This window comes from Chaetura pelagica, unplaced genomic scaffold (assembly GCF_000747805.2).
Source record: "Chaetura pelagica isolate M959 unplaced genomic scaffold, ChaPel_1.0 scaffold37, whole genome shotgun sequence".
Taxonomy (NCBI): domain Eukaryota; kingdom Metazoa; phylum Chordata; class Aves; order Apodiformes; family Apodidae; genus Chaetura; species Chaetura pelagica.
The window spans coordinates 3601091-3623961 of record NW_009954567.1 but is presented as its reverse complement, the minus strand read 5'-3'; the positions used below and the strand labels follow the sequence as shown (position 1 = coordinate 3623961).

At 37.4% G+C, this 22871-nt stretch overlaps 2 protein-coding genes across 2 annotated transcripts in view; both read right to left on the bottom strand.

Moving 5' to 3' along the window:
• Nucleotides 1-4585: 4585 nt before the first annotated feature.
• IPO11 (importin 11) overlaps nucleotides 4586-22871 on the bottom strand; it is an 83372-nt gene continuing 65086 nt past the window's right edge. Inside the window, exons 27-29 of the mRNA XM_010005362.1 lie at nucleotides 15646-15741; nucleotides 10488-10572; nucleotides 4586-4750 (exon numbers count right to left, since the gene is read on the bottom strand). Of these exons, the coding sequence (XP_010003664.1) occupies nucleotides 4586-4750; nucleotides 10488-10572; nucleotides 15646-15741 (346 nt within the window). The remainder of the gene's footprint in view (nucleotides 4751-10487; nucleotides 10573-15645; nucleotides 15742-22871) is intronic.
• On the bottom strand, nucleotides 20333-22249 carry LRRC70 (leucine rich repeat containing 70). The gene has a single exon (XM_010005361.1). The coding sequence runs from the start codon at nucleotides 22247-22249 to the stop codon at nucleotides 20333-20335; it is 1917 nt and encodes a 638-aa protein (XP_010003663.1).

Genomic DNA, 22871 nt, shown 5'->3' with positions numbered 1-22871 from the left:
GAGTTCATTGGGAGCCGAAAGAACTTTCAGTAGCTACTTCCAGGAGCCACCCCTGAGGCCCATCCCTTGCTACCAAAACCCACACCAAATCAAACTAGCACAAGAAGTTTAGTCCACAAGGGCTCCAGGGATGGCACAAAGCGTTGCAGCACCTATGGGCATCCACTGCACGGTGCACTCTCCCTGCACCCTCCCAGGCCACAATGGCAGAGCTTATCAGCACGTGGCCTGGACTTCTTCACAAATGATGCAAAAGACTTCTACCACTTCACAAAAGTGAAGGTAGGAGGTCACAGTCTCCCTGCTGGCAAGGCAGGGAACACTGAGACAGCACAAGACCACTTTCTCTGCCCACTTCCAGCATGGTGGGAGTATTACTCTGCCTCACTCAGCCAGAGGGGGGCCTGCCATGAGGTGGGAGGCCCGAGGGAGTGTCCCAAGGGCAGAGCTGGGGGCAGCCATGCAACTGGACCCACTGGAGCAGGACAGCCACAGGGAAAACAGAAGTGCCTCCCATCTCCTGGCCCCACGCACAGACACCATACGTCTATCTACACACAAACTTTATACTCATATCTATATTGATATACTCTTTTCACTATGTAAATCTTAAACTTTTAGATACTTAAAGTTACCTACCATACTACAGGTTATCTACCATGAAAGCAGTTGTAAAATTAAAACTATTCCAGTAATTTTTTATATCTAATGGGAGTATCTAATTGGAGTTAACCATTTAAGATTAAACTACAGTGTAGATGAAATTATCTGTAGGAAAAAAAAATATTAAAATGAGATCAGATATTAAGACTTCAGTTTGGCCTGAAAATGATAATTTCATTGATAGCCCAATGTTATTTTTTTGAAGACAGAAACAACAGAATTATTTGTCTCAGTTTCTTTCAGCACATACCTTCAAAGACATTTAACACTTAGCAGACATCAAAAAAGGTTGTTTTCATGTATAGACCAAGCTTTGGAGTAAAATCTTCCGACACGAAAAGCTAAACACCCTCGTGACAAATTTAACTTGTTCCCTAATGCATACAAAAATTAATACATACAATTACTCAGAAACATTACTCAAAAATTTAATCACTATGTTATTGTGCCATTATTAGCCAAAACTATGTCCATTATTCCTGACAGAGACTGTGTCAACATTAGTTACTATGCAACAGAATAAACTGCAGTTAACACACCACCATGTGAGGCAATGGGGGCTTGAGTATCTTGGGGAATGATGCAGGCAGGCAAGCAAGCCCGGAACAGCTGTGTGCAGCTGTGCTGGGAAGTTCAACTTGACTGCAGAGATGCAGTCTTTAAGCAGCTTTTAAGGAGCTTTAAGGCCTGGCCATGCAGCAGAAATGCTGAGACCACCCTATGGCCAGGGCAACACTACAGCAGGTAGGACCTTCCTCCCTCAGAAATGGCAGGGAGCACCATCTGGCACTGTGGAAGTGATTCTACCACATAGTTGATGGGCTGATTTTGCTTCCCAGCCTGAGGTTTTTCTGTGTGCCATGATGCACAGGCTCAAAGCTAGGGAGGCTGACCAGATCTGTGCTAGTTTTACACTGAGCCAAAACCTGCGTATCTGTGCAGATTAACTACACAGCCAACGCAGTTTCAGTCAAATGCTGCAGATTCTAGTAGGTAACTGTATTCCACAGCTGAAAGGGACCATTAGCAGACAGAGTCCCTTCCCTTGCAAACTGAAAGCATAAGCAGCCAAAACTCTTCATTGTAAGAACTGATGCTGGCGGATGATTGAGCAAGTGACATGCAGATAACAGAAAAATGGTAATAATTATTCTAAGAAAACTCCACACGCCAACGTAAAGTGCAGGAAACAATGAGTTATCAAAAAACATCTGCAGACAGATGCTGGCAGCTGGGTACAGGGGAGGTTTTGCATTCAGAGGTGTGAAAGCTCCAGCAGCCTCTGCTGCAGGAGCCAAAGGGGAAGAAGGGAATGGTCGGGCTTCCTCTGCAACCAAATGGAAGCTTTAAAATCCAATTATTCCTAAAAGGGTCAGTAAAGAGAAAAGTTTTGATTTTAAAAAGCATCTGGTTATCTGGTAAGAGTACCAAAAGCATGTAGTGTCTTTAAACAGCTAATTCCCTCTAGGGGGTCAGGGGCAAATATCTGTCTTAGTAGTTTAATCATCCCTTAGTAATGCAAACGAAGTTCACTTCAACTTTGGAGGCAGAAGATTGGAACTTAAATGAAAAATCTTGAAATGGAGAAGAGTCTGCTCTCCCTCCTCCCACCTGCAAGGCATGAAAGACAAAGTCACATTGAAAGGAGCAGTTTTACCCTGTCATTCCTGCAGCTGTCAAGGTAACTAATAAATAATTAAAACCCAAAGTAAGCCTCACGCTTGCAAACAGTATTTACATTGTGACCATCTGTGCTCAAAATTTTGAGTAATAAGTATGATGTATCCTGACAATATGCCTTTGATGAAAAAAGCAAATAATTGAGACATTGAAAAACAGCAATTTTAAGTAGTCCAGGTACAACCAAGAATTAACTGGAACTGAACTTTGGCGTTGTCCTTTTCTGGGGCAGGAGTTGAACTTGGTGGTTCAGGCTGTTCAAGGAAGTGGTTGAGCCACCATCCCTGGAGACATCTAAAAAGACAGATGTGGTGCCAGGGGTCAGGGTTTAGTGGTGGATGCAGCAGAGTTAGGGTGGTGGTTGGACTTGATGGTCTTGAAGGTCTTTTCCAACCAGAATGATACTGTGATACTGGAATTAATTGCTCATCTACCTCCGGTGAGCTTCTCAGTGCTATGTCCTCACTCAGATCACGAGGAGTGAAGCAGAGGCAACAGGTGTGCTAGCCTGAGGCAGACAGAGGGTTTCCAGAGCCAGGAAAGCCCAGTGGAGAGCTGAGAGACCCAACAGGAGCAGGGAGTTCCAAACATGGCAAAACCAGCTGGCATGTCAGAGGAGTGTGTGTAGAGGAGTGCAGCCAGTAGGGCACATGGGAGAGACCACATCTTTGCCCACTTGACACGTTAGCCCTGTTGATGCTCAACACCTTCTTGGAAAGGGATCAACTATGGTCTTCACCTGGCAGGTCATGTGCTCAACACTAGCCAGCATGAATGCAGGAACCCAGATGGAGTGCCCATGGAAACATGCAGCTGTCCAAGTCATAGGCTGCAGGGAGTGTCAGCCTTTTGCTTTCAGCAAGTGGTAGTTACGACAACTGCCTTGTGTGCTTTGAGCAGATGGATGATCTCCTCCGCCAAGTGTCAGAGTTGCAAGAGGAAGCTGAAAGGTTGAGGAGCATCAGGGAAGCCGAACAGGAGACAGACTGGTGGAGTCAGGCTCTGGCCTCCTTGAACAGAAATGGGAGCACCCATCGGGAAGTACGCAGAATCAGGGGTCCTCTCTATCCTGCCCCTGCCAGACCAGAGGCAGTAGCCTGAACTATGAGACTGAGTAGAGGGCAAGTTCATGGTCAAGGCAACAGACTAACTTCTTCCTTGCTAACCTCACCCTCCCAGGTGTCACTGAAAACCAGATACAAGGCTCTGGTTGAGAAAAAACAGCCAAATGAAGATGTGGGCAAAGGGCACCCTACACCAGAGGTATGTCCACAGTCAGAAAGGCCTATCACCCGTATTACAACAATATCCACAAGGAAGAAAAGAAGGGTTATAGTCATAGGTGACTCAATTCTGAGGGGAACAGAGGGTCAAAGAGGCCAGGTAGACCTTCCTCACAGAGAAGTCTGCTGTCTCCCCAGAACCCAGGGTAAGGATGTCACTAGGAAACTTCCTAGTTTGGTATGGTCCTCAGACTGTTACCCATTACTGATCTTCCGTATAGGTGGAGAGCAAGCTGAGACTGCTAGTTAAGAACAATCAAAAGAGACTTTAGAGTCTTGGGCTGGGTGGTGAGGGATGCCAGGGCACAGGTTGTCTTCTCCCAGTTGCAGGCAGAGACACTGGAATGAACAGACAAATACAGTCTGTTAATACATGGCTCTGTAGCTTGTGTCACTGCAACAATTTTGGCTTTTTTGCCAAAGGGATGGGTGAAACTGTTGTGTGTGTCTACTACAAACCACCAAGCCAGGAAGATGTCTTGAGGCCTTCTACAGACAGCTGGAAGTAGCCTCAAGATCAGATGCCCTAGAGAAAGTTACAGGCATACAATATGAAGACAAGCAGCTCCTGATACGGAATTATACTGCTGGATTAATAGACACTTCTCATTAATATACACTGCTAATTTCCTACAGAGCTCCCAGTTTATGATATAGCTTTGTGAACCAAAAAGCCAGTAAAGGTACCCAAAAGACGGTTCTATCTAGGACAGCATTACCATGTTAGGAATCATGGAAGTGTTAACTTTGATGATAGAACCTTAAGCATAGTATTAAAAAACAATGGAAAGCATTACCAAAGTTAGTTTAATAGCAACAACAGAAATTTATTTTTAATTTTTTTTAACACAAGGTATTTTCATCTCTCAGTAGGCTCTTCAGTCAGATGGAAGGCTAGAGTCCCTCCACATTTTGGAAAGGGAAACTGGACATAAAAAAAAAATCTTGTTTCTGCTTATTTAGAAGCCTTGTAAAAATTCTTGTAGCTGTGCAACTATTTCTGTATCCACGGTTTCCATAAGTGCCTGAAAACCTTGCTCTCCCAGTAACTCCTGCTGTGCCTTTAGCTTCTCATAGATGAACTGCTGCAGTGAAACAGTGTGTACAGGGTCCTTCAGTGCAAGCTGTGGAAAACATGCAAGAGAAAAATATGTAATAATGCACTAAAAAATACTGTGAAATTTACTAATCTCTATTATAACCTTAGAACTTCTGTTTTTCTTTTTAATTTAGTAGCAAGAGGATAACTTCCTGTGAAGCAAAGGTTCAATTATTTATTAGCAAAAGTGAATATAAATTTAGATCTATTTGAAACCATCTCAAAACATGGACCCAGTCTGCTGTAAGATTTCACTGTTCTAGAAGAGAAAACTATTTCAAAGCTACTTTGTTAATTACTGCAGAAGGATTTTCCTGTAACTCCTAAAAAAACATCAGATGTTATGATGATAAGCACTTTAGAGATGGCATGCACCATTGTTCGTTACATTTTATTAGTAAGGAAACAAAACACTGGAAAAGTTGAACTGCTTCAGATTTTATGACGAACAACAGCTAATATAAACTGTCCATATGCACAAAGACTAGACACACTTCTTCAGCAACAGCACCTCTACAACCTCATTGGTCCAGCTGGATTATGCAATTTTCTTCTGGGCAAGGAGTGACAGCCTATTTGTCACTATTTTCCACATGTTAACTGCTTCTTAACGAAAACAAAAAGAGGTAATTAAGAGGCTACAGTGACAGAGGACCAATTCTTAATTTCAGTATCAGAAGACAGTGGGCATGCTAAGGACACAGTTACGCAGCATTTGTCCTCAGTCCACCAGGCTGCACAACTGGGGATGAGAGGTAGGGACACCTAAAGCTTGACACATTATGAAGAAGATATTGAAATAAACAAGCAATTACTGCAGACTTGTGATCTTCTCACCTAAGTATCAAAACCAAAAAACACTACTATTTATCCTGGAAGGTCAGGAAATAAAATATAATGCTCTATGTCAAACTCTACTGAAATAGGAGATTTCTGAGTTCATAATACCCTGCTATACTGCTATTTCCAAAGAAATGAGGCACATTAAACTTGCACAACTGCACTTTTGGCACGGTACAAAAAACAGAAATAATTGAATTTCAATATGGGGTGGAAGACATTCAACTTTAAGATAATATACATATTTATTAATCAATATAATACCTAAAATGGGAAAATATTGATCGAAAAGTCACATAAATGTAAGACAATGAAAGAGTAAAACATCCAAAACTACTGTCATTACCACAAAAAGTTAACTTCTTATGAACAATTCCACTGAAAAAGCAGGCTGCTTCTTAGCCTCTTTCATCAATGCTTCCAAGTTCTTCTATCGTATTATCAGCTTTCTTACTGAAAATCTTTTAATCATTCCCTCAGTATTCCTAATATTGCCATTTTGGCTTTTGATCCTTCACCATTTTCTACTATCCAGATACAAGGTTAGCACCTCTGAGATGCTGGAGTGAATTACAATTATCATAAGAGACAGAAGATAGCTCAGACTTGAAGTTCCAGTAAGCTTCACAAATAAGTGAGGATCCAAACCCTCTATTTTGAAAACCATACGGCATTTTTGAAAACCATGCTTGGGGTGCCAGAACAGTATTACACATGTACTTGTATTCTAGTAGCTTGTTAAAATCTGGAAAAAATTTGGACTTAAGTTGAGGTTTATTACTGAATATTAACATATGAGAAAAGTGCTTTATCATTAAGAATTAATGATAGAATTAAGTAATTTAGAATTAAGTCCGATTTATTTTTTAATATTTTTTTTTAAAAGGTATCAGGAAAATAAACTTTGTAACATGAAATTGCTGATTAGGTTAATTTGTCTTGGCAGAATAGAAAGAAAAAGTACCTGAAGTTGATACTTAAGGCAAATTTTTCTAACTTCCCATTCTAATTCTGAGTAGTTTAACTTCAACAAAGGTTTATAGTTGGGTCACACAAGTCAAATAGTTAAATAAACATGTAGATTAATTGGTTTGTGGGTTAAACTGTTGTTAAGGAGTGGCTTTTTGGTGGTGCTTTCCAAGGTGACTTGGTAATGCCCACCATTCATCTAGTTACTATTGTGTCAGGGTCACAAGGACAACAGCACGTGTCTATGGCAATTTTAATACTGTGCAGAATTGCCTACAGTAGTTTTATATGTGACTGCTAGAGCTATGAACTTACTGAAACTAATTAGAAATCTGTTTTATGTCCCCAAATACAAGTGTTGGTTAACATCTGCAAATTTGCTTGACAAAGAGAGTATTTTATTTTTTCCTATCAGTTGTGTTAGCTCTGTTAAAAAAGGCTACCAGTAACCTCAATAAATCTTGATTAGAGTAGCTGTAGTTTAGAAATTTTGTCATACGTAGTCTGTTTATGTTCTAGAGACCATATTAACTGAGAAGAATTATTACTGAATTAATGTTATTATAAGTGAAAACCTGATTTCACTAACTTTTGAATCTAGTTACTTTACAAATATATTTTGAAACTGGGGAAGGGTGCCTACCTTGGGCCTAAACTGAAGAAATTACTCTTCCACTGGTTGCAAACAGCAGTTTGCAGCAGAAAAGCAGTATAGAGGTTTTACAGAACAACCATTTCCTATCCCTCCAAACTCCTCTTGCCAGCATCAACAGCATTCTGCATAACTGTCAGTTGTCTGAACCATTATTTGTTAGGCACATATCTTTCCCCCATAGCTTTAGACAGCACTACAGTCAAAAATCATGCTGTTTTCAACAATTTATATTATTCTGTACTAAAACCGTGATCTAATCACTACAAACAGTAACACAAGACAATGGAATGGCATTAGAATGAAAGAACAGGTAATAAAAGTCTAACAAAAGACAAAAAAGGACGTTGGTGATATCTGAATTAAATTGTCTAATAGATTTCCAGAACATGATTCTCTTTAGTTTAAATACGGATACTTACATACTAAAGAGAGAGAAAGAATGCTGAACATAAAATTATACATATTTATCATGATGGTTAGTATCTGATGACTGTGATGCTCTGGAAAGGTCTGGAAAAACAGTTTAAGGATGGAATGTATTCTGTAATGGTGATTATAAAATGGAGTGAGGTTATATTACAGACTTCTAATATGAAAAGTTTTTAGGAGATTTCAGTGGGAGCTGCATCGGATCTGTGGCTAATTCATAGATTAAGTATATAAGGAGAAATTATACCCCAAACAATGAAGCACAAGTATTACTTTTAGTAAACCACATTATCACATTGATCATTTGGCTTATTATATTGTAACTAATTTATTTATTTTCCCGAAGATATAAAATCACAATTCATCTAATTTCTTCCCATTCTGAGGAACAATAAAAATCCATATTTACATATAAGCTTTGTCTAAAGCATGGATAACTCAAGTTTAAATATGATCAATGTCACATGAATTGTGTGCACTGATGCTCCTATAGAGAGGAAAAACTTCAGGTAGAATTGGGCAGGAATATGCCCAGGTCATGTTTTGATTTTAATCCAGTTTTTCAAATCAAATGCTAGCTGTGCTTTCAAAGCTATGATTAACAATCGTGATTAGTTTCACACTTCTGCTACTAATGATGTATTCGAATCACCTGTATAATTTTGAAATAAACAGCCATGAGAAGTGACAAGTCTCAGTTTCTGCAACATCCACAAAAATTTATAGCTAGCAATTTCAGCTGAGATTCAGAATTAATTTATAGCAAACATTCATAATAACTGGAGTGTTCTTGCTTTAACAGCTGTGAGAAATCACATAGAAAGGAATAACAGTACAGTAAATACTGAAGTTAGATGAAAAAATGACAGGAGTCTGAAATGTATCAGGAATAATTGACTAAACAGGGGAATGAGAAGAGGGAAAAGGACAGCTATTCTTGCAAAAGAGGATTGAGGAAAGAAAAACAAAGGATTTTCATAATGATTAGGAAGCTAGAAAACACAGTAACTGTGGAAATTAAGGCTAGATTATGAGATCCACAATGAAAATGAAGCTTTAACATCAATGTATGGCAATTTATTCTGTGTAAGGAAACAAAAGCCAAAAAGAAGTTTAGGCTGCATGTTAAAAAACAGCTGAGGAACAAACCACAAGCATTTCCTTAGAGAAAAAATAAAACTGACATGCAAGGGAAGATACATTTCCCATCTAAATCAAAACCTGCATTGTCACGTCCTTATTGATTCTGGCCCCTCCTTACAAGGCACAGCCATTTCTCTTCACTAAAACTAACCCCATATTGCATGTGACCCCAGAACAATTGCCTCATTATGATCTGTTTAGCAACACTATACTTGTGCATTGTATCATTTAGGGAGGAAGAATGATACAGGTCATAATAATGTGCTTTTCACTTTGCCTGATACATACACCCTGAAGGTAGTCCCCAGCAAATCCAGATGTCTAAATTTTTAAATACATATCCAAACTATTAAAGTGTAACTGAAAAATAAAAATACTTTCTGCAAGTTAGTTTTTAAAATTCTAGCCAAACAAAATTTTGGTATAGTAAAAAAAACCTAAGGACAGGAAAGGACTGTAGATTTAAATTAACTGTGTTTTTCAAATCTGATTACACCAAAACATACCTCTCCTTCTTTTCACATAAAGATATAAATCTATCTACATATATTTATCAAGAGACTATCCAAATCCACTAGGAATAAGTACTAAAATTCTGCAACAACACCTACAATTTAATTTAAACCCAAAAGCTGGAAGAACATTTAATGAAATTTAACAGAACCTAGAGATCCTTTTAAGTGTAACTGAACTATAGTACTATGTAATACATTTTTAAGGACAATAGAAAATAATATTTCTGTGCTTTGTTCAATCTGAAATTGCAAGATGCTAGGAATTTCTCTTAAGGCATTACTACTAGCAGAATAATACACAAGAGCTTTTGAGTAATTTTCTTTTTTTTAAAAAGGGAATCATACATGATTAGTATTTAAAGGAAAACCCTACTAGCAAGCCAAAAGCATCCAATGGTTTAAGAAAACCAAACCTAAATTAAAACGAATTATGAAAAGCTATTGAAACTCTCCTCTGCATTGGCAGGAGGAAATAAAGGACTATAAGACTGTCCACAAGCATTCTTTTGGATACATATAGGCCAGTTAAAGCAAATGTGTGACCGGGCTACATACAACTACCAAATCACCTAAGTTCACATTTTGCAATTACTTGATGCCAAGTAGTTCAGACTCTTTTACTCCACAGCATTTGTACACTGCAGTTTTCTGTATGAGAAACCAGTTTACCTGAACTGTTACAATAATCATTGAAATTATGAAACATTCACAGATTAGGCAGGACAAAAATAGGACAATTGCATGGTACCTTCCAGGTATCTTCATTTAATCAATGCTCATGATTTAAGAGTTCTTTATATTACAAAAATGTTCTATGCAAGCATAGAGATCAATAGCTATTCCAGTAAAACACATAATCCAATATAATAGATTGTTTTAAATACAAGAAATTTGGCCTGCCATGATACTTCAGTTAGCTTTAGCTCCTAGTGTTTTTCAATAAACCTTTTTTTAGTGTCTTAACAATATAACGTCCAGATTTTGTGAACAGATTATGTTTATTTTGGCAACATTTTCAGAGACTCAAAAGAAAAGCAGAAGCATAAGTGTTGTGGCTGCAAAGTTTACCATCAATGCATCTCCCCTTTTTGATTAAAGAGATTAATTTCCCAAGAACAACAGATGAACCAAATCCAAATGCAAATAATTTAGTCTGACACAAGTGACTCACATAATCAGTTCTATAACAGAATCCCAGATCTAAAACTTACCATTTTTTTCCTTTTGTCTTGTTCTGTGGGAGGTTCCTCATCTTCCGTAACTTTGGGCTCTTCAAAATGAGACATCAACATGCAGCTAAGAATGGGAACATGAATCATTTTAACATACATTATAATTAAAATAATTCTAAAGCACTTTTAAAAACACAAGGCAGATATGAGGGAGTTTGATGAAAGTAAGGAAATCCGTTGGCAAGTTTTTGGGTTTCTTTCTAAGGAGAATTTAAGGAAGCTTCAATGCCTGTTCTGTGTCACCGACATCCATGCAACACTCTCTGTTATCTTTCATATTTTAACTCAAGTTCTGGCTTAAAAATGTATTTCTGCATATACAAAAGAGTATGTGGATTAAAAAAAATTAATACAGAAAAACCTGTTTTCTTATCTAGAAGCTTCCAGTCTTTCCAAGAAGTGCTATACAAAGAGTCTGTATATCAATATGAAAATCAAAGTGGCATATATGCAAAACTAGCAAAGATTTCTCATTGCATTCATGTTTTCATGTAAGATCTTCAACAAGAGGACCTGAAAAGTAATATGGTAACTGCTATTGGTTATAGATATTAATATCTGCAAGACACTGAACAATCATATTTTAGACAGACAGAAATGAGTTAGTTTCCGCTGTCATTTATTTGAAGGGTTTTTCTAGGCTGGTTAAGCAAAGCTTTAAAACTTATTTTTTGGTTTGCTTCACCCTCAACTGGTAGGTAACACTACACACAAGTAATGGCCATATTTTAGCTACTGCTTTTATACTAAGTATAGAACAAGAAAAAATGAAAAAAACCCCCGCAACAAACAAAAAAACAAATCCTGGTTTAAATGCCAGTGTTTTTTCCATCTCCTGGAACAGTTAGAATGGACTTCATTAAGACATTGGTGAAAGCTATTCTACAGCAAACATACTTTACATTCACTTCACATTCTCTACATTTAAAAAATATACAAAAAATCTACCACTCTACCAATTTTTCCTTATAAATCTGCTTTAAAGTCTGAAGGGATTTAAGAAGCTCTCAGGTGACAATAACTTGTCATCTTTTATTAGGTAAGTTTTATGGCAGGAAGGACACATAATCCACATACGAAAAAGCACCAAGACAGATGCACTTTATTGCTCATTTTCAGCTCTGTACTACTGTGCAATTTTAATTGCTGCATTCCACTACCAGGCAAAATGTTCCTGCAGCTAAGTTGCTTTAAAGTTACTAAAATGAAAAAAAAGTTCTGATTTTATGTAAAAATGTTCCAACTTATTCCTTTAATAAATTCAGTTTTCTATGAACATGCATTTAGAGATGTATGAAACACTTGCTAAACAGCATGGCAGAAGGGTCAAATGCTAACATAGAAGCCACTTCCAACTTTTCTAGGCTGGTTAAGCAAAGCTTTAAAACTTATTTTTTGGTTTGCTTCACCCTCAACTGGTAGGTAACACTACACACAAGTAATGGCCATATTTTAGCTACTGCTTTTATACTAAGTATAGAACAAGAAAAAATGAAAAAAACCCCCGCAACAAACAAAAAAACAAATCCTGGTTTAAATGCCAGTGTTTTTTCCATCTCCTGGAACAGTTAGAATGGACTTCATTAAGACATTGGTGAAAGCTATTCTACAGCAAACATACTTTACATTCACTTCACATTCTCTACATTTAAAAAATATACAAAAAATCTACCACTCTACCAATTTTTCCTTATAAATCTGCTTTAAAGTCTGAAGGGATTTAAGAAGCTCTCAGGTGACAATAACTTGTCATCTTTTATTAGGTAAGTTTTATGGCAGGAAGGACACATAATCCACATACGAAAAAGCACCAAGACAGATGCACTTTATTGCTCATTTTCAGCTCTGTACTACTGTGCAATTTTAATTGCTGCATTCCACTACCAGGCAAAATGTTCCTGCAGCTAAGTTGCTTTAAAGTTACTAAAATGAAAAAAAAGTTCTGATTTTATGTAAAAATGTTCCAACTTATTCCTTTAATAAATTCAGTTTTCTATGAACATGCATTTAGAGATGTATGAAACACTTGCTAAACAGCATGGCAGAAGGGTCAAATGCTAACATAGAAGCCACTTCCAACAAAGGGATTAGTTCTTCCAAAATAATACAGCCAATGTAGTATCTCTTCTCCTCATAAAGGGCATAATTTCTCGCAACTCAGTTTCTTAAGGAAAAAGGAGGCAAAACCAGGTCAATCATCAGAACATACAAAATTGAATTAACTTTTTCACATCTTGATAAATTTTAGGTACAACAAGCAGTAATTAAAAAGAAAACTAAGAGAAGAGGAAATAAAAAAAGAGATTATGAAAATAACGGTCAAAATGTGAATCTTGATGAGACAAAACTAGGGCAATGGTATATTCCCCTTTCCAGAAAATCTGAAGTCTATAAACCTTTCTTATAATTACCACTACAATGCAAAACATAAATACTAGGAAATCTGGCTGAGTGTAATCCCTCTGAATTGTAAGCATGGGCATCAGGTAACCATTTTTAAAATCTGATCAGAATTCTATCTAAAAACTGGTGAGATCTTTAGCTCCACATTTCTATTTGGAAAGACTCAATATAAATGTCATTGCTCTACCTACAACAGAATTTCCGGTTTAAATATACTTATAATCAGCTTATACTCAAGGCAATACTGTCATTTAATTTGCACAGGTCTCCCTGTGCATCTCTTCAATCTCTAGTGGCTGCTGTCCTATATTGTTTCATCCTTGATTTTCCTATGCTAAACATGCATGTTGGTTTAGTCTCTGCACTGCAGTAGTTAGATATTATGATAATCAGTGGAGTACACAAGTGTTTTTCTGAAATTGTGAATTGCACAATTTTTAAGCCTGAACCAATGTGAAGAGCCAGAACAGAGCACACGACCCCATTTGACTGCTCTCACTTTATTTACTTTTGGATTTTGTTGAAATATGTAATGCAAATGTCAGAATATTTCAAACAGCCCATTCAGTATCTCTCAACAGATGTATGTCCTTGGTTCAGTCTGTTCCATCAACAGGTATTTATGTGAAGGTTAGAAAATGTTTGATTCTTAGAACCCAGTACTTATTGTTATCAGAATACATGAGAATATATTATGTATGTAGGGACATCTTGCAAAGCTCATGGTTTTGATGTCTTATGACTTTCCATCATTCTAATGCTATCCAATCATTACACTGAAAATCAACATTAAGATCTCTGTCCTAATACTTATTATTCAGTAGTTTTTTACTTTTTCAGCTCTGATGGAATACCACCAGTAACCTGGCAGTCAGCAATTGATGAACGAGTCTGGTGCTAGGTCTCAATGTCCTCTGAGCAGCCCTGACACCACAAATGAACTCTTGCTCCTGGCTCTGGAAACTGTATACTACTGTGGTAGTGCAGATCCCCGTGTTCACTAGCCACACTGCAACATCAAGATCCACCATACTGTTCTTGCTTTAGTTACAAGTGCAGTGGGCCTCACATTCTTCTTGTTAATAGTAAGCGCAGTAGGCTGATACAATCCAGCACTTTCTGACTTTGCCTAGTGGAGCAGTGTGCCTGGATAACTGGGTACCTTCTAGTCCTAGTGCAGATACAGTGACCTGGGGGGATAAGGCACTCCCTAACCGTACCAGAAATTCTGTTTGCAGAACATACCTGAGACTTCCTTCTGCTCGGAACACAGGCTCATTCTGAAAGTTTCCAAAGACTACCTAACCCGAATCGTGGCCATCATGGAAAAATACTGACCAAAGTCAATCATCATGGATTCTATAAATATTGTTCCTAAGAGGGAGGCTCCTTGGAGCCTCCAGGATCACACCACACTGCAGCCCGCATCAGATGTGTCTCACAAAGCATGCTGGTTCATTCGATTGAAAGAGTAAGTAGCCAGACACTTCTCTGAGGTACAGAGGAAAATCAAATTATATTGAGCTGGTATAATTTTATTTTGCTGGGTAATCGGGAGGTGGAAAAATGCAAATTCTTTCATATTAGGTACCAAATTTAACGTCTTAGCAGGTTAACTCCTATATATATGTGTGCGTGTTTGCGCACAATTTAGTTTAGAAACTTTGTTAGATCTTTAAACTTTGTATTGATTATAACCGATTCTTGATTAAATTATTAGAAAATAATAGAATTTAATTTTGTAAATAGCTACAATAGCTTTCAATAATCTTAATTTACTGCTATTTCAAATCACTCCAGACCCATAATAATGTCATCAAGCACTACACTGAAATCTCTACACTAAACCCCTCAGGAGTGGATTCAACCACATCTAGACCCCTCTCTGAGAAGGAGTTTAGAAAGCAAGGGGGTCCACTCTGAGCTTCGTGACTCATCAGGAGGGCCTTCCTCATTCTTCTCCCTGATTCCTGTGCTAAACACTCCAGCTTGTTCCTGACTCAGGCTAACCTATCCCTGTATCAATAATTTTCCTTGAACCCTGTGTAAATCACTTCCATCCATTCCCAACCCTTCCACATACTAAGCAACAGAGTGAACCTTGGGATCGAATTCTGCCAAGATGCACTTTCATAAATCTATATTAAAAATCACCTCTTTCCCGGTATCTTTGTTGGTGATTCTTTAAGTGACCTGAAGACCTTCCAGTCTGGTCTGCAACAGGTACCTGCCCTATAGCAGCAGGTGTGCTAAGTGGAACAAATTAGGGGAATAATTATCCTTGTGGGGTATGTTTTCAGATTCTCCAGGTGGTAAATACTGTACACTAGATCCTCTCCATGAGTCTGAGACATTTAGGAAAAGATCTTGGTTACACTCCAGATGCCACACTCAAAGAAACTCTGAACTACCACCCTATCAACAATGCAATTTTAGACACAGTACTCAAATTAGCAAAAAGCAAATCTAAGCATATGACTTTTTACAACATCATCTAGTAGAAAACTTTTTATTGTTCACTAAGTTATACTGACTGCCATTCTAAGCCCTCCCTTTTCCCATTACAATTATTTGCTCTTAAAAATTTCCTATTTTACTAAATCATTTACTCTTGTGAAAACAGAACACTTACGAGCATGTCTTAACTGCCTACAGATTTTCCAATCAAAACACTACCTATAAAACAATACGACTACTGTTAAACTCACATAAATTAATTACATTTTCCACTTACTCTTTGTACGTTCCTGTTTCAGGATCTTCAGTCATAATATCATGCAGCCCTTCCACTGAAATATTGATGATACCACAAAATTTATCTTGAATAACACTGGAAAAGAACAAAATTTATCTTGGATGACGTTGGAAAAGAACAGGAAAGTGACTTAGCTAAAGGAATTAAACAGGAAATCTGCTCAATAACTGTAGAGCACATTAGCTAAGCAGTATTTTCATCGCTTACTGCTTAGCTGAACATGATATTCTGCACTAATTCAATTCTGTTTTGTTTTTTTAAATTACACAGAGGCTTAAAAAATATGCAAGAAACGTTATTCTTAAACAGAATAAAACCGTATGTGCCACTATTGAAAATCCAGAAACAACTGAAAATGGAGTAACAGTATAAATACATTTGCAGAGAACTGCGTGGGGAGGACAAGCTCCTGCTAACAGTGCTGTCTTCTATTTCTAACACATTTACACATTTTGTCTCACTGCTACTCAATGCAAAGATCTACATGCAAACACTTGAGCAAAGGACAGCTTGTAAAGATGGGAGACACTCTCCTACTGCTTTTACTCCCCAGCCACAAAGGATGAAAAATATCTGCATCCAGTTCTGCATGAATGCCACTTCCCTGACTATAGAAAAAGGTGGGGTAAGATTTCTCTGCTTAAACACAGGCACCTCCTGCTGTTTGAAATGCTAGGCTATTTAAGACAACTGCAAAGCACTGGCAGGTATCACTCAGGACTTAATAGATAAGCACCTTTGGTCTATCCAGACCAGACTGTGTATCCCATCTCACAGCCCAAAATAACACTAAACACTTCACTTAGACATTTGGTCCTACTTTGAGAACTGATGTGCCTGTAGAGTAAGGGAAAGGAAACATGTTTTCCCTAAGACGTGTAAAGTAGGTTCCTAGTCTTACAGGTCTCCTAGTTAATGAAAAACAGCTGTGACTGCTGTTTCTGCTGAATTTCCTGCTACTGTAGGTCTAATGCCAGAGATATCTTATTGTGGGACTTTGGTGCATCAGCTGAATGGCTAATAAAAGTCAGCTGTTCAAGGAGGTTATTCTACAGAATCACACAATGTTAGGGGTTGGAAGGGACCTCCAAAGATCGAGTCCAACCCCCCTGACAGAGCAGGACCAAAAAAACTAGGGCACATCGCTCAGAAAGGCATCCAGACAGGTCTTGAAAGTCTCCCGAGAAAGAGACTCCACAACTTCTCTGGGGCGCCTGTTCCAGTGCTCTGTAAACCTCACAGTAAAGAAGTTTTTCCTCATGTTGAGGTGAAACTTGCTGTGCTCGAGTTTGAATCCATTACCCTTCGATGTAAATAAATACTGTAGGCATAGTGCTCATTAACTTTATGGGTTTTTTCCAAGTTTGTATATTGCTAGAAGAAGCACATAAGAAAGCCTAATTCAGTAACTTGTGATACTTCCAGAAGAAATGGGGATAGTGGCTGAAGACCCAAAATACAGCTCCAGATTGGTAGCTCCAAAGCACACAGAGAAATCATCAATTTTACTTACCTGGAGAGGACTTTATGACATAATGAGGGGTGATATTTTACTATTTTCTTCAGTGAAGGACAGAAAATTAATGACAGGGGGTTTTTTTGAGGAAAAAGCTAAAGAAAAGCTAAAGACCTTTCAAAATGGTAACTGTTGCCTGCAGCTTTTGTTAAAGATAATACCTTCTCTTTTAATTTCCTTCTTTTTCCCTTTATATGGGACATTAAGTTTCTTCCTACCAAAGACTCACTTAAATGTTTACTAAGTAGGGAATCATTAAACAATGCAACTATTTTTAGAATACAAGACACTCGCAGTGAAAAATAAAAACAGCATAGGCTCGCTGTGCTTTAAAAAAAAAGAAACTACCAAAGTTGAATGCCAGTATATGGCAATAACCAGGCCTTATCTTCATATATGAGAAACAGAGCCATGCAAATCAACATACCTTTTTAAAAACACACACTCCCAACCTTAGAAGCTGCACAGTTCCTGTAACAGGATTGTAGCAGCTAAGACATTTCCAAAGCAGTCCTGTGGCTGACCATAAACTTGATGACGATAAAGCATCATTTTGCTTCATGAAGGCAGACTCAAGTAAGTCTTTGAATGTATTATCTAATGATCTTAATAGTTCTACACATGAACCACACCTACACATGAAAGGATCTATTCCCTTGTGTGAACATTTAAAGCTACTAAAGCTTCCAACAGCAAAAGGCATTTTCCCCATAACTGTATAATTAATCTCTCAATTCCTAGTTAGTCTTATCCAAATTGTTGGCAAGCTGGATATTAAAGGATGACTCCAGACCAAAGGATGGCTTCCCACTGGTCCAATCTTTGCTTACACAAACCAATACGACAGCATCACTTTGCATGGTGAGACTCATACCTGGCAAACAACTCCTACAGCAGCTTGTCAGTGGAAAGTACACACCTTCAGAAGGAACCTCTTGTGCTCTTCCGTAGAGAGCAGTGGTAGAAACCAGTCTAAAACAACAAAGCTGTTGCCTGTCAAGATTTCTTAAGAGAACTAGGTTTGTTCAGTCTCAACCTTTGTTCCATCCCAGAACTACTCACTAACAAAGGCACACCAGCATTGCAAGCAATGAAAGTTTAAGTTAACTTAGCTTCCACTGAAGATGAAGTCCATTATTTCTGAAGACATGGACATAAAATGGAAAATTTAGAAATTCAACACTAAAACTGCAGAACCTACTAATGTTTTCATTACTAAATGAAAATAAATTTAACACTTATCACAAGGAATTATATAGGAGAGACAGAAAGTAACAAAAATGGGTTAAAGAGAAAGACATCATAATAGATTAGTCACCCCCCCAAAAAAGTTAGGCATGAATTAGAGTAAATGTTTTCCTTCCTTAAAATAATTTACCTATTACATTTAATAGTAGATCTACAAGTAGAAAATTCTTTTTAAAATGTTTAATCAAGTAATCCAAGACAGTTAAAGCTTTTGCCCAAGCAGCTGAAATAAGAGTTCCACAAAATAAAAGTATGTGATCTAGTACACAGGAAATTACAGTAAAATACAGTATTACGATAAAGTAAATGGATAATTAATTACATTCAGTAGAGACACACACCAAGCAAGAACAGAGGCACACTTGCACGTTCACACAGGGCAGTCAAGGTCTGTATGTGTAATGGTAGGAGGTGTCACTCCTGGAAACAAACTGGAGACAGACCAGCAGAATAGGGAGCAGCACAACACAGCCACAGATACCAGCAGAAGGCAGGCAGACTAGAACAAGAACCTTGAGGGCAGTTCTGGTTATCTGGAGAATGACCCAGTCTCCACGCTGGATGCTGAAACAGCAAGATACTTCTACAAAACCTAGATCAACCCCATGGAGGACAGACAACCAAAATAATTTCTCAGTTTCTCCTTGAGCAAAACAATATAACTATAAATCATGTTGCTTATTAACCAAGTGGTTCAAGTGTCTAGGACCCAGGCCTTCAGAAGATAAATAGTATCTAGAAAAGTAAGTCCCATTCAGGTAGCTGAAAATTTTACAAGATTTGACTAGTTGGAACATATCTAGATGACTTTTTCCTGAATAAATTTTAAAGTGTTTAACACAGAAATACACATTAAAAATAAAGCTACGACGCACCAGACGTAACCTGACAATAATGGAAACAGAACATCAATACTCAAAATGGAAATAAAAACATAAAAAAGCAAACTATACAGTAAAATAAAATCCATCTTTTGAAGAATACCAAAATTAGGTCTTCCCTAAGGAAATGTAATTTGACCTGTCACCTCCAAGTATACATCACAAATATATAAGTATGTTCAGAAATCAATCTAGAATGATGTATTTCCAGTGTAGTATATTTCTCTACTTATACCACTTATCTAGTAAAAAACTCCCCCAAACTATTACTATATAGATCACAAAATACCTTTTGTTGACAATAATTAACTAGCTCTCTTACATTAGACATAATAAACTTGGTCAATTTTTCAATCGAATAGAATTATTTTCCCTATTAACTACAGGGTCAGGTACGATCATAAGATGATGCAGATACACACTAACAAAAAATTCACTTTAATATATTCATTATACAGGGTGAATATACAACTTTGTACATTAAAATATGACATAGATGTAAATAAAATATGTATAAATTCAAATTTCTCTTCTCAAGAGTTTGAACATGCTAGATGTAAATATGGTCATTTTTTTTCCACTGTGATGATTAATAGAGGCAGAGTAGAAACTGCATGACAATAAATAAATGAAGTATTCCTTTTTTTTCTCATTTCCCCAAAATTCTTGGCTTCATGATGCTTCTAAACATTGAAGTTTTGCTTGTTTCAAGCTAGCTATGGAATTTCTATAGAAAATTTTACCATTAAATACTGGAAAATAAATACATGTGTGAAAGATTCCTACAACAGGGATGGAGGATAATATATTGTTATCCATGTCAGATTTAAATAACATCTAAAAAATCCAATAAATTTCAAAACTTTCAAGAAGCAGATGATGATGCAGAAACCAAATTATAGTATCTTCTACAATTTTATCAACCAGTTGATTTTAATCAGTGAATGTATCTTTAGAAAACTGAGTTCTTGATTTCTTTACGTTTTCGATCATAATAAAGTTAACATCAAAAGGAGATGAACTACAATGATGAGTGTTCAAACAATATGACTTGTGCCTGACTTTCAGATGCTGTTCGTTTGAGCAGCCTAATTTGGTCCAGTTCCGAATGCCCCACAGAATTCTGTGTCAGGGACTGCACTGGGCCAGTTATGTTGTATCTGCCAGGCTGATAAAAACCATAATATTCTATTCTCTTTTCCCCTGAGTTTTCCAAAACCTTTAGTTTCTGCCTAAACTGAATAACTTTACAGGTTAAGAACAGGATCACAGCACAAGCCAGAATGAAAAAGGCTAACAAAATGTCAAATGCCTGAGTCAGCTTTTCAACCTGTTGTGTACAAAGTAGGGATGTTTTTAATGATACAGTTTCTGTCGGAAACAAACCTTTTTCTTCTACAGTTCTGTTAACAGGTATAATCTGTGCTGGAATTTGCACTGGTGATGTTAATGCTGTAGTTGCCTGTGTTGGAATTTCCCCTGCATTTTCTTCAAAGGGCAACAGGTTAGCAGATGCAGTTGTAGCTCCTTCCCAGAAAGTGACATACTGAGTTTCTGCATGGACAGGCTGTTCAAACGCACTGTGCCTGTGTCCCTTGTGCCATGCCATCAGCAAAGTGGTAGCACTCTGGTGGACACCCACAGATCCTGTACTCCAGGTTGTTTCTGGGCTGGCAGTAGGGCTACTGCAGTTTGACAACTGAGTCCACTTAATGTAATGCAAAGGTCTGCCACGCATACTCTGGGGATTCTGACAGTGAACTTTTACAGAAATACGAGATGATGCTAGCCAATTAAGCAACCCAAGCATTTTGCAGCTGCAATTCCAAGGATTATAATTTACCTGTAGATGAGTCAAAGACACTAAGGGCTTGAGTATTTCAGGTTGTAACTCTGTAATATTATTAAATGCTAAACTGAGTACTTTAAGTGACTGTGCCATTTTTTCAAAGGTACCATCTCCAATACTGTTTATTTTATTTCTGTCCAGCTGCAGATACTTTAAATTGTTCAATAAAGTAAAAGTGCTGGAATTGATGTTTTCTAAATCATTGTAACTTAGGATTAACTGGCTAAGGTTCTTTAATCCAAAAAATCCATTTACAGCAATAAATTTTAGGTTCACATTTTTTAGAGACAGATATCTAAGCTTGTTAAGTCCTTTAAATGCAAAAGGATGTATTGATCCAATGGGATTGTGAGACAAAGAAAGTCGTTCAAGATTTTTGAGCCCTCCAATAGCATTTGATGGCACAAGTGTTAAATTGTTACCTTCAAGGTACAAACATGCAAGGTTTTCAAGATGATGAAATGCTGAATCTGATATCCGTGAAATCTTATTATTGGCTAGGTTAAGTGTTTGGAGACTTATCATTCCCAAGAAAGTCCCACTGCCAAGGATACTGAGACGATTGCCTTGAAGTGTTAAATATCTAACGGAAAGGAGATCACTAAATAATCCTCTGGGAACAAAAGCTATTTTATTATTCTGAAGGTATAAACAATGAAGATTGGAAAGACCTTCAAAGATTCCTGGATCCAGGCGTTTAATATTATTGCTATTTAGATGCAAGTAGTACAGTCTGGGGAGTTGCACAAAAGCTTTCGGGTGTACATATGAAATACTGGAGTTATCCATGTAGAGTGCAGCAAGCTCCTGAAGGCCTCTTAGTTCATTTGGAGCGACATGAGAAATATTATTCCCACTGAGGTACACAAGAATTGTTGTTTTTGGGAAGTTCCACGGGATGCTTGGAAGTCCTAAATTACGACAGCTAACTTGTCTACCTGTGCAGAGTTGACAAGCAGCCGGACAGCCAAGAGCCTCCTTCTGGAGCAGTAACAAAAGAAAACAATTAAGGATAAAAAGGAATGGTCCCAGGTAGGGTGGAGAACTTTGCAGACCACACATATCCCTGTGTTTGGCCTTCTCACTCATCTCTGACTTTGCTAGTAGAGATAAAAAGAAGTTTATAAATATTATTAATTTGAAAGTTTAAAGATTAATTGTGTACAGTTCTTAAAATACAGGCATTACTTTCAAGATTGGTATTTTATATTCTCCTCTGATGTGAAATGAGCCGTTTAAAAATAAAACTGTAAGTTTGAGCTACACTGAATAAATTTTCAAAGTAAATGAACAATGAAACAGATGTGTTGTCAACCTAGCCAGTAAATATTTAATTGGTTGCAGCATAAAAGCAACTAAGCTGCCAAAATGGCAGCTCCTAGTAAATTAAAAAAACTGTTTATTAACGATTTTTTATAGTTAAGAATAACTATGAAATGCTTCAATATCATTCAAGCAGAAATGCCAACTGGAAACAGTTTTCCTTTCTTTGTGGCTCATTTAAAATTTGACTTCTACTTCCATTTACATTAAAAATAAGTAAAAGAATTCCTTACCCCAATTCTGAAGTTCATTATTTCTGTTATGTTGCCATTTGCAGTTCATTAGATCATTACAAGCTGGCCAGCTATATTAATCTGTGAAACCTTTGTAAAGGCAGTACTGCTGTGCACTAGAACACTCACACTTTGCCCCAGGATTTGCAACTATT

Coding starts and splice junctions, on each gene's coding strand:
- LRRC70 (XM_010005361.1), bottom strand. CDS start 22,249: ATGAGTGAGAAGGCCAAACACAGGGATATGTGTGGTCTGCAAAGTTCT.